We start from the raw sequence: 12,462 nt of genomic DNA, 5'->3' as shown, positions 1-12,462 counted from the left end.
CCAGAACTTTCGAATGTTCTATATCCACTTCTTTTCTATTTTTCCTTTGCTTGCAGATAAGAGTTTATAAAACTGCAAGCTCAAATATTTGTATTGAAATTCGGACTCCTAAAATATGCTGCTAAATGTTGTTCCTCTATCATTCGAGTCATTGATTACCTGCTTAAAGGTTTAGAAGGTATGCGAGTGTGTCCCTTTAAAATTAAATGCTAACTAGTCGTCCCATCGTGGTCGTCGTCTCGCGGATATGTGGTTGCAATTGTTTCCGCAATCAGTCCAGCGGAAGAAGTGATGAATGCGTGACTGAGCAATATCAAACCTGCCGCTAAAGGGAAAAGGGGGATGCCATGGTAAAGACGGTCGACGGAATGGGATCACCTTAACATTCCTGGTGCATTTGGCGTGCGGATGAGCAGTGGGCTAATTCGGGGTTAAGAACGCGAAATTCGGTTGGGAATCGGGCGTTTTCTCACGCCTTTAGTGGGTGTATTTGTGCGAACGGTGTCGATTTGTTGGTGGGATGATGTCCTGTTTCGTCGCCCACGGAACACCCCCCACGGGGGGAGGTTTATTACCGTTTGCCGTACCATCCCCCCTTCACTCGGGCACATTGCGGATGTTGCGGTCAATGATTTTCATGCATTCATCAAGGGAAAATTCATTCGCGAGCCCCGCTGGCGGAAAGGTGAATAATGATTATCGCGAATATATCGATCATGACGGCGATGATGACGATGATGATGATGATGGTGGTGCATAATGATGATGATGTTGATGATGATGGTGAGCGTGATATTACTACCACCACTAACTTGCCACCTTTAGGCGTTAAATTGCAGGCGGCAGGATATGGCATAGACAGGACACTAAGGTAGCCGGAGGAGACCCCGCTTCTCCTGTTGAAATGATTGGGATCGGGGGTGGTGGTGGTGGTTGGTGTTAACCACCAAAACTCCCACCGGTCCACCCAAACGACCCACACCGTTGAATGCACGGTCACGGACCTTAAATGTGTGTGTGTGTGTGTGTACAAAGCTGTACATTTATATAGATATATATAAATCGCCCGTGGCTCGGGTTTGCTGCAGCCTCCCTGGAGGATGGGATGCTGTGCTGTAAATATAGATTGAAAATGGTGGAATTTGAAATTTGATTGTTTATTTGTATCGTTAGAATTCGCAGGTGTGTTAGCACACGCATGCATGGTACGTGAGCGAATGAAATGCAACCGTAGAAAGGGAATGATGATAGCGCGAGAACATAGTGATGGGTTATTTTTCTGGAGTTGGGGCTTCTACCCGGTTCCACAGCCACAGAGTACGTTCCTGGTTGGGGTTATCGATATTGTTCACAACAATATTTTCGCACATACATTCATACATTATTTAACCCTTCACTCTTTGCCTCTGCGTTTACGATCACATTGGATGTGGCTGTGTCCTGGACCAGGATATAATCATTTTCTCGCGGTTTTTATTTTAGGCTGATTTGATGGTACATGTGTATGTGTGTGTGCCCGCGCCATTGCAATTAATTTTAGTCCGGACAGGTCCGCCCATCATTCATGATTTGGATGTTGGAAAAATGCACGGAAGAATTGGAAATTTACCGTGTAGAATACACACTGCATGCAAAGGGAACCTTACCTAACGATGGAAAATAAGGATCTTAGGCTGCAAGCACAACTGTACGTAGTAGATCAAGCCGCTATTTAATAGCTTCTCTTTCGATGGCTACATCATTCAAAAAATCATTTGTACTTTGTTTATGCGAAACATTTGTCTATGTAATATTTTTAAATTCAATCCGAACAAACGTTGGAGTTTCAATCCCACATCGGTGGTGTCTTGTACAACTGGGTTCCAACACGTTTCCTACTCCTTTATCTTCGTCGCCGGTTGACGCTACGGATGGTATCGTTTGTCGGTTAAAGCTTACTTACGTGGCTATAAACCACCTTCGTAGTGACGTAGAATACGGTCTCCGCACGGGACATCTGCGTCGATCTAATATGTTCACGATTTTCTTCTAGCAGTGAGTCGTCGATCGGTCGGCCTTCCCGCGACTTCGACGCTGCTGCTCACGAAAACGTGCGACTCGTGAGCGTCTGATTTGACGGCCACTTATGTTTATTATGTATCGTTCTTTTCCGTGTGCATCACTTCTATTGCCCACCACACCAATCAGAGCTTTGAAAGATCTGATCGTGTGGTGTGTACAGCTTGGTATTGGGTTTTGTTGAGGAAGGCCCAGGGAAGGTCCGTGAAGTTTTTAATCCGGCGCCGACGCCGCCTGCTGACTACGCAGACTGGAGGTCGCAAGGCGTTTGATTTTAATTATCATTTCAACCGATCGTTTACGGATCGGCGAGCTGGAAAGTTGGCAACAGAAACACACGCATATGCAGGCAGGAGAGTACCGGCACGGCATCATCAGACGACCCCGTTGTGTGGTCGCTTCCGATCCAAAAATTTTGGTTTATTTTTGTGTTGTTTTCGTTTCGTCTCGCGTCCACCGTTGTTTGCCGAAGTTCTCAACGAGTCTCGGGGTGTTGTTGTTTTTGTTCGTTTGCCCTCATCTTGTTGCTGCGCCGCGTCTTGAGAACAGATGAGTTGTGTCCAGTTAGTCGGGATGCTCCTTCCCTAGCATCACCGGCCGAAAGCTGAAAGGAAAACAAAAAAAAACTACCGAGCTCTCTCACATATGGAGCCGGCGTATCGGAGCTGTGGCCCTGATCTCTAGTCCACGCACCACGACCGTGGGGACAGCGCAAGGGTAGGTTTCGGTGGAGACGAGAGCACATCCGCCGCGTGGCCACGCACGCCGGATTCGTTCGTGTGCGTGTTGAAAACCGATGGTGTATGGTTGTCAGCTGCTGCCGCTGGATTCGACTGTTTCCAGATGTCGGACCTCGGATGGAGAGCCGCGCAGCCGTCGTGCCGATGGCCAGTCAGTAACATACCGGCGAAATTCTGGCTTGTGACTGGATCTGATATCGCCTTCCCCTTGCCTGGCACTTGGGGACTCCTTTGGATGAAATGGTTTGTTAAATGTGAAATGGCGTTTGCCAACTGCATTGTCACACCATCTGAGCCCAAAGTGGCATCAGTCCTCTCCGCGTCATCGTCGTTCGTTGTACACTTGCCTGGTGCCCAATCATTATCGACCCTATCAGTCGGGACGTGGGTTTGACCCGAGCCCGTGTGTGTTTTTTTTTCTTCTGTGTGCTCCCCCTTGCCGTCTCACTTTCGATCACCACACTCCGGTTCGGTTTAGCGCGAGGCATTGAACGGCGCGTCATCGTCGTCAGTCTCGCCATCGGCCCGCGGTCATGGTGCGCTTCGATTACAAATGGCGCACCTCCGTCGCTCGCGGTACCGCACCTGGGCCGGCCCTCGAAACGGCTCTTCCCTTGGTGTTGTCGTGCACTGGTCAGGGTGAGTTGGTGTTTTTTTTTTGTGTTCTTAGTTTTGTTATTCGATTCGAGCCCGCGATCGGCCATCGCCGGTGGTTGGTGATGGTGGTAGGAGCTGGAGTTCCCTGTGCGTCGCCCGCCTCAGCTCAGTGCTTGTGCTACTGCGCCATTATAGCCACTGCGGCGGCTCCCTCCTTCCGATCCCGAGCCGGGCGACGTTCGCGATGCGGTGTCGCACTTTTGTGGCCGCGTCCCACAACGCTCTGTCGGTCACTCGCTCGCTGTCCCGCTCTCGCCTGCACGCTCGGGCACTCGCGTCCCCGTCTCTGCGTCAGCGATCGTTCAGATCGTCCGGCAGCAACACAGCGTGTCCCGCGACTGGCAATAATCCATTCGTCTCCCGCATCCCGCGCCGTGTGTTCTCTCACCATCGGCACCGCCGAGTGGAGTAGCTGACGCAGCTGCTGCGTGTTGTGCGGTGTGTGTGTGTGTTTTTTTTTCATTCTCCACTCCGCCGCTCCTACGCTGCTGCCCCGTTCGACGAGTCGGATCCCGTGTGGCTCGGGCTCTCGGTCACACTCAAGCGAGAGCCTCCGCGTGTCGCGAGTCGAAGAATCTTCGTTCCCTACGGTGCGCGCATCCGGTACCATCATCGGTAGGGGTCTGTCAGGGTCAGGAGTACGATGTGTGGTTGGTGGGCTGTGCTAGTGGCCTTTGCCAGTGCCCTCCGTCGTCCGGAGGCAACAAGGCGGTGCGGCACATCAACACACGGATGGCGCACGTCGAGAGATGCTGCGGAGGTGTGGTAGTGTTGCCGGTGGACAGAATGCCCGCACTTCCAGCACCTGACTGGTTTTTGGGTCGGTCGCGCTTGTCGCGTTTTTTTTTTTCTTTTTACGACCGTCCGCTTCGGCACGGTCCGCAAGGGAAGGAGCGGACCGGACGGAGGGGGTGTGGTGCCTTTTTGTATCAGCGCCATATTTCTTCCACTCTCGGCGCGTCACTCGCATTCTTGCCACCTTTTTCCGGTCGTCCTTCGCGCCACGGTTCGCGAGTGCGCCTCCATTCTGACGATCGGACGGCTCGCGTTACCTACCTGACCGCTAATACATTACCGAAAGGTTGGGATAAAAAATCCTGTTTCCCCCCCCCCAAAAACCACCAACCGCTGGCGAAATACGTCGCTTCAAATCGGCTATAAATCGAGTGGTGCAATGGTTAATTTTCCGGGGCCAAATGTGTCGAACTCTCATACCTTAGAGGTCCTTTGATCCTTTAGTTGCCCGAGCGAGCAGTTATATTTCCACTTATACATTTGGAGGTATAGGACCAATCAAGGATGTTATTATTTCGAAATAGTAATTCATTCTCCGTTTTGCTTACTCAGTATATCCTCTTATCGCTGCTCAGGGATACTATATAACTGATGAAGGATAAACAGTGACTTCAATGTAGGGACAAAATCCATTTCTTTTTCAAGTTTTGCACTGCAATAAATAAATCAGATGGACCTTGTTTAAGTTTCGTTATTGTATACGGTAGGTATTGCCCAGTTATTCTTCAACAGAAAACGGGGATATCCCCAAAGAACCTTTTTCTATGCCATATTCGATGCCATGGATCCTTTTCGTCTTCAATGATGGACGAACAGTTCCAGGAACGGAATTCAAGATAAGCCACTTAAGCCTTGGGAAGGGATCAAGAGGTTGAGTGTGAATGTTGGCGCTAAGGGAAGTCCACCATCGGACGTCACCGTCTAATCGATCACGCTGTGTGGTGTGCGTATGTGCGGCCCTCAGGGGGGACGGTTCGTATCACTGTGTCATCGGCCACACTAGCCCGCCATCATCGCCATCGGCGTCGGCCCACCAGCACCCTGTGCCTCCGTCATCGTTCCCCGTGACCGCAGGGGCACCGGGGCAGCAGGGGCTGTTGCGCCATCCTGAGTAGGTGTGCGTGTGTCCCCGCGTTGGCCGCACCACACGGCGCGCAATACAGGCGGCCATGCCCTGCCGCACAAATCCAAAGCTTTCGCACCGTGAAGCCGTGTGCGTCGTATGTACATGGCCGTGTGTGCGCGTCCGCGCGCGCTGGTTTCGAATCGAATCATGCGAATCGGGCTTGGGATTATGGGCTCGGTGGCGTTTTGGCTTACTGTTGTTTTCTTTAACCCCTCCTCCCCTCCCGCCTTTGAAACCGACTGACCCGAAGGTTAGCGGAGGAGCGCGCTCGGAGGCACTTGCCTTCACGTGCGTACCATTGTTAACACAGCAAAAAATGGCCACCAGCTACCAACCGAGCGCGGCGTAGCCACGCCACGACGCGAAGAATTCTGGGGTCGCCTCCTTCCTCCACCACAGTGTCTTGGGGCGGCTCACGTCACCGTGGTTATTTTTAGTGGCACCTGTCACTTTTGTGCATTGGGCAAATGGCGAAACGCGGCCGGTTGAATTTTTGGGCCGCGCATCACACACAGGGCACAGCTTGCTTGCTGGTAAACCCGTTTTCGAACCGGGGGGCGAATGTGGCGTACGGCACAGCCTCCTTTTTTGTCGCCTTGAAGCCTTTTGGACGAGCCGTACGGGGCACTGCCTTGGAGACAACCACCAAGAAACCTACCGGTTCGTGGAGGAACCTTTTTCAAATTTATTTATAACCCTACCCGCTGCGGCGCGCTGCTAGTGGCTTTCGGGAGTGGACACTTTGCCAGCGACCGTAACATACTTCACCTTTTCGTCCGCTGGGTGGAGTATTCTAAAGCTTAAAGTTCCCGCAAGATCTATCTAAACTCTAGACCGTGCGGTGGTGAAGCCGATGGCCATGGGACGTCCATTCGTCGCTTGCTGGTTGCGAGTCCAAAATGTCACCATCATCCTACTAACCGCCAGCAGGGAAACCACACGCAGAGATAACCCTGAGCCGAGGATCGCCACTGAGCAGAGGTGTCTCTGATCGTCCTCCACCGACGATGACCCGTTTTTCGGGGGAATGGTGCGATGGCTGTGGAACCGGATCATTGGCAAGGTCTTGGAAGAGCACATTTCTCACGCAACTGAGTCCACGACCGTTTTTTTTCTCGACAATTTGACTAGAAACGAATCTGATCTGAATGTGGAGAACAAAGTGAATGCGTTACTAGCTAATTATTTATTATCATCAATTTCGATTCGCTGACTTGGCTAGCAACACGACTGGAGTTGCGTACCGCCGATGTTATCACAAGTTGAGGCTCCCAATTCTTGTACGCTGCAGATGCTTATCTGACTTGTGGTGACCATTGTGGTTGTCTGCCTCGGGAGGGGTTGAGGCGAAAAAGCCTGGAATTAGGTTTCTAGCATTGTTGACTCGCTCGGTTTCGTCAGATTTGTGATGATTCTAACCAAATGTCGTGGTGCTTTATTGGAAGGAATATTCGGATTAATTCCTTGGATAATTCTTGATCTACTTGTGGTAAAACTCCCGTGGAGAAATAGGTATTAGGTATGAGGAGAATGGAGAGAGTGTTGCGGAGTGATGGCCACACTGGGGTGAGGCGCGACCGCACGGACCCGCGCGCGTGGTCGATTTCTTATCGCGGCCCGGCCGAACGTTTGCACCGACCGAGTGACCGTCCGTTTGGCGTGATTACATCAGCACCATCATCACCACCACCATCGCCATGCGCCATTGGTGTGACCGCGGCCCGTCGAGACGCCCTTCACTCGATTCGGTCGAACTCGAGGCGACCACATCAGCGCGCAGTCGTCCACCAACCCTGTGCGACCCCGATGACGACGACGACGATGTTGGCCACGACGACGTCCACAACAACCACGAAGACGATGGCGACGATGACTGCCACGACGACTATGACGGCGTGCACCACCGGTTATTCGTTGGGCGAACAAATTCGAGCATGGGACCGGGCGGGCCGTGGGGCGAGTCGGTGGCGATGCCATGCGTCCCAATCACTTCCTTCTCCAACCGTTTTTTTGTTTGTGCCAAGACACTACGAGATTCATCAGGTGGTAATGGCAGGGATCAAAGGGTGGCTTTTGTGAGTGATTACCAGGATAGGGTAGAGTTTGTGCGTTATGGCGGTTGTATTCTCGATTTTCGTTCGTGGCTTGATGGGCCTTGTAGGCCCCCCATCAACGCTGTGGGGATACGAGTTGATCCATCCGTTATGCGATACCTTCATCTTTTGATTTAGCCAACTTTCAGGAGCAATCTATGAGCATGTTTGAGTATAAAAGAGGCTGCGAAAAGGAACCGTCTATAGGAACGGTGGCAAATTGTTCGAAAACATTAGTGAAAATCGAAACAAACAGAACGAACGAGAACAAGAACACAGACAGAAGAGTGAGGGTGGTCGGACGAACGTTCGTTCGCGTCTTCGGTGTGGCTTGTGTCCTCTTGAAATAATCGGCATGGTGGTGTAGTCGATGTCTCCGAAAGAAAAGAGACAAGAAACCACCGGCACCCGACAACCTTCTCGTATGCAAATCCTCCCAGGGTGGCTTATATTTATTCGGCTGGATGCATATGACTGACGGAGGGAAACCAGTCTGCGGGGGCTGAAAAGTTTTAAAGAGCCACGAGGCTCTTAACTACGAGGCGCTTATCAAAGACATAAGCTACCATAATTTGTGCGAGCTTGTATGTTAGAATAACTTCAAAGTACAAAAGTACTTTGATTTTGGCTTGTGTATAATGAAGCAATAGATATTTGAGTAGTAGAATTTCAGTTCACATGGGAATTCTTTTTCAAATGAGCTTAAGCTAAAACTGTAAAACACAACTAACTCGGACGTTGATAGTTAGTGAATATGTTAACCAATTTCTAACGTTGCTATTCTTCTGCTTCTTATTCTTTTAGCGTCTCCGGATATCAATTACTACCAGCACAACGCGAACGATGACGAGGACGACGATGAGGATGGCTACCAGGATCCGACCTCGCTGCTCGAGCAGAGCCGCTACGATGGCGACGGTGGAATACGGATGAACGGCGACGATGCCGGCTACCATCACCAGCAACAGTACGCCGCGCAGCAGCCCAACCAGCAGCAGACCCTGTCGCAGGCCCAGATTGAGTTCCTCAAGTCGATGGTAGGCTTCCGGAAGAAATGGACTCCGTACGAGCTGCGTACGTGCAACGAAATCCGCCACATCATCGGCAGCCGGGAGTACGATTCGCTGCGCAAGAACGACGGTATGCCATTGCCGAGCGTCAAAACGCTGCGCAAGTATCGGAATGCCGAACCGGTGCCGGAGGAGGTGGAGGTGGTCGGCCGGAAGCGTAAACACCACGAGATGCTGGCGGAAGAGAGCGGTAGTGCGGGTGCTGGTGGCGGTGTTGGCGGTGGTGTCCCACCGGTGCCGGGTGCTGGTGGACAGCATAAGGCGGCAGAAGCGTACGGTGCGGGTCGTCTGTTCCTCTTCGGTAACGATGCGGAGAAAGCAATGATGAAGGCCGAACATGACTCGGAGGACGGACACTTTGACGTCGGTGTGTTGACGATGGCGCAGATCAGCTTCCTGCAGACGCTCACGTTGAACACCAAAGGTTTCTCCGACTACGAGTTGCAGCGATCGTTAGAGTTGAAGAACGAGCTTGGCAGCAAAAACTATGAAACTCTGCGGAAGCAGGAATTTCTGAACATTCCCACCCTGGTGATGCTGACGCGCTACGAGCAGGATAACGGGCTGGAGGACTTGTCGCGCATGGCCGGAGCGACGGTGGCCGTGGACGACGACGACGAGCCGGATGGTCGGGGTGACGCGGGATCGGGGGAGTTGGTAAACAAAGTTGGTCAACGGAACATGGTGGATGACGAGGAGCACAACCTGGAGTTGCTACAACAAAAGCGACAGCAGGAGGAGCAGCTCGAAGAGGAGCAGCGTGCTCGTGAGCAGCAACAGCAAGAGCAACAGCAGCAGCTGGAACTGTATAACCGTTTAACACAGGCCGATCTTACCCGTCACCCGCTGTTTGATAGCATCGCCGGTGATTCCTCGCCAGGCGATGGTTCCGACCAGGCGGCTACAGCGGCCGCAATGGCAGTGGCAATGGCGGCGGCCGCTGCCGGCATTCATTCGTCGTACGATCTGAACGGAACCGCCGGAGACGACTCGTCGCTCGGCATCTTCGAGAACCATTCGATCTTCGACAAGGACTCACCTACGTTCGATATGAGCAAGCTGTCGCCGGCACATGTCGAGTTTCTCAACACACTGCCCGAGAACCCGAAGCGGTGGACGCAGGAGATGATCAATTCGGCTTTGGACATCAAGAACGAGATTGGCACGCGCGACTACGAGATCCTGCGGAGGCAGGGTATCCCACTGCCCGCAGCCCGTACGCTACGTCGTCACAAGGATATTCGCAACAAGGCCGATCGGGCAGTGAGCGAACCAGGCGAGATCTTACCAGCCAGTGGAGCGACAGCCGGTGTCGTAGGCAGTGGTTAGAGTCAGGACTTCCGGTGTCAGGTGTCTCACTCGACACAATACGTATTTTAAGAATCGTCCCCTGTCTCAATTCTTTTCGGAAATGAAACATCCCGTTCAGTCGTGAAGAAAACGGAAACGCGTAACGTACCTGTGCCAGACTTTTTGTTTTGTTTTGTTTTAATTTACTCATAACAAATCGAATGTAAGAGCCGAGAAAATTAGTGAAGAACTGAAGAAGGGAAGTTAGATAGATGAAATTGAAGTGCGGCCCTCCTCCCATCTCTGATTGGTGCTCTATTGGCCTGACGGGACGCCAATGCTGTTGTGATTCGTAGTTGGCAGACGTATGTGGTTAAGAGAGAGAGAGAAAAAGAGCAAACAGAGGGGATAGTTTTAGCATATCAAACCATTCTGAAAGGATTACCCCTTTTGCCACGTGATTTAGTTACTTAAACCTTGAGCGACTCAGCATCGAATGATGGAAAAGAAAACAACCATACCAGAGACACAACCCTGAACGCAGTCCCAGTACTTCCTTCCACTCTTCTCGAACTATTTTTGCATTGGTAGAGATTATAGTCGTTCATAGCAATTGCGCCAACGAAAGAAGAGACCATTTTTTTGTGTAATAGCTCTAAATGTATAACTGTGCGAATGTGAACTGAGAAAATATTCCTAACTCGCGTAAAAATGTCAGGATAGGAAAAGAAAATGGGATCGGTTTAACGAACCCACACCTCGTAACGGGGGTCAACGCAAACGGTGACGGTGGATCTTCTCTCTGTTCTCGTTGCGGAATAGATGTAAATATCTAGCTAAATGATAAAATGTAACGCACATGTATACAACAAGCGAACATGGGAATGCAATGGGAAATGGCTGGAAGGTCGAGGAGAGATTTTTGGAACGAATGCTCAGCTAGCAATTTTATCGATAGTCAACCGGTCAACCGTATGACAATGTACGACCAGTTCCAAACGATGCCAACTAATCAACCAGTGCGTGTGTGTTAGTATGCGATATGGGTCGATGTTACGCTCGTAAGAAGATTTTATCTCTAAGTGTTTTTAAAATAGATTTAAATGGTCTCCGGTTCGGTCGCATGTGACGAAGGATTCCGGTTGGAGTAGTACGTGTACATATTTATGCTGAAACCATATAGATGTAGTTGAATATTTTTTCTTAGTAACAGAATACGTATGGAACAGTTTCATAACACTTTTCGAAACTAAGCTATGAAATAAAGCGTAAACGGCATTGCGCGGATACAAAAAGAAAACGCCGCAGCATAAATCTGCACTTTCTTCTGCGCGTAAGCATAATTGATAAATATCACAAAGTAGATAATTGTTTCTATCCAACTTGGTTGCTAACTGCTGATTGCATCTTCAATAGAGGTTATTGAAATTATGAGGGGAAAACGTGGCAAGTAATAGTTTCTATAACCAGGGGTCGTTTTACCGTTCCGGGTAAAATATGTTTATTTGTAGTTGGAACCATATTTAACTAAATTGCTTGATAAAGTCTACCTTGTGTTGGGATTGTATATCAATCAAGTCTCGATAAAAAAAAGTTAATTCAATAGTTATTCACAGGGTGCGTTTCGCCCCACGTGGAAAAGACTGCTCTAAAAAATCTTCACTTTGATTACAATCAGTGAGTTTTAGTTTCGTTTGATTAATTTTTGTAGTAGAAGAGATAAAAGGTAAACAATTGACATGTTGACTTAGGGGGTATTTTTCTTGAATGGGCTGTAAGAAATAAAAGTTTTTCGCTTAAAGGCTACTACGGTTTAAAATCCACCTTTATTAAGCACGTGCCACATACAGCATCCTTCCATGCACGTGGTCTCATGCATTGTAGAATGTAAGCTTTTCGCCTCCCGCCTGATCGTAAGCTTTAGGGAAACTTTAGGAAAACCTTCACATAAGCTTTCGCCAGCAAGCGGTCTTCGCATAAAAGCTCCGATCTTCCACGTCGCGCCGGTGGGCGCCCCGAGGGGGGGTGGAACGCGACCATACGAAATGCAACCTCCCCCCCCGCGACGCCCCATCCGCGACACACATACAACCACAACGCTTTGTAAAGGCGACGGAATCTGGTGGTCGCGTGTCGCGCAATCGAAAGCAAAAGCACGGCCACCAGCGCGCGTGTTCCCGCCCTTCTCCCCGCCCGCCTTGACGATCCACGTTCGGTGCGAAGAAATGGAGAAATGGGTCCGGGTACGTCGAGACGATTCGCGCGCAGCAAACCCGCTCAGATCCAATCGAAACGTGACGCGCATCGGACGCGTCTTTTCGTAGTGCGCTCGCGCTGGTTTTCTTCTTCCCCCCGCCCCGCGGTCCGGGACGGTTCGTTGGCTTTTTGGGCTCCCCGAAGCCACCCCTTTCTCTGTCTTAGCGGACGGTCGAATCTTTGTGAATCGCGTCGTCGTCGTCGTCGACGGGGTCATCGAGTGTTCAATAACTTCCTTCTCAACTCCAGCTCTATCAGTTAATTGGTGGATATTAAGCTGCTTCGTCGACTGGATGCTGGTTTGCGATTGCGTACGGTTCATTTACCAAACCGAAAATTTCTAGCCCAAAAAAAAGCATCTTAAGCCGGGCTCCTGG

General features: G+C 50.6%; 1 protein-coding gene across 2 annotated transcripts in view; it reads left to right on the top strand.

Annotated features, from left to right (window-relative positions):
- The window catches only part of LOC131261190 (uncharacterized), a 54,737-nt gene that overhangs the window by 16,517 nt on the left and 25,758 nt on the right, over positions 1-12,462 (top strand). The window contains exon 2 of one of the 2 annotated variants that reach the window (XR_009178179.1): positions 8,274-10,201. Coding sequence is in view for 1 of the 2 variants with exons in the window: in XM_058263143.1 (XP_058119126.1) it covers positions 8,274-9,868 (1,595 nt within the window). In the remaining variant the exon portion in view is untranslated. Of the gene's footprint in view, positions 1-8,273; positions 11,130-12,462 lie in introns of those variants that run through there. The other variant, XM_058263143.1, reaches the window with a different exon arrangement.

Source organism: Anopheles coustani, chromosome 3 (genome assembly GCF_943734705.1).
Source record: "Anopheles coustani chromosome 3, idAnoCousDA_361_x.2, whole genome shotgun sequence".
NCBI lineage: Eukaryota > Metazoa > Arthropoda > Insecta > Diptera > Culicidae > Anopheles > Anopheles coustani.
This window is presented reverse-complemented; position numbering and strand designations above follow the sequence as displayed.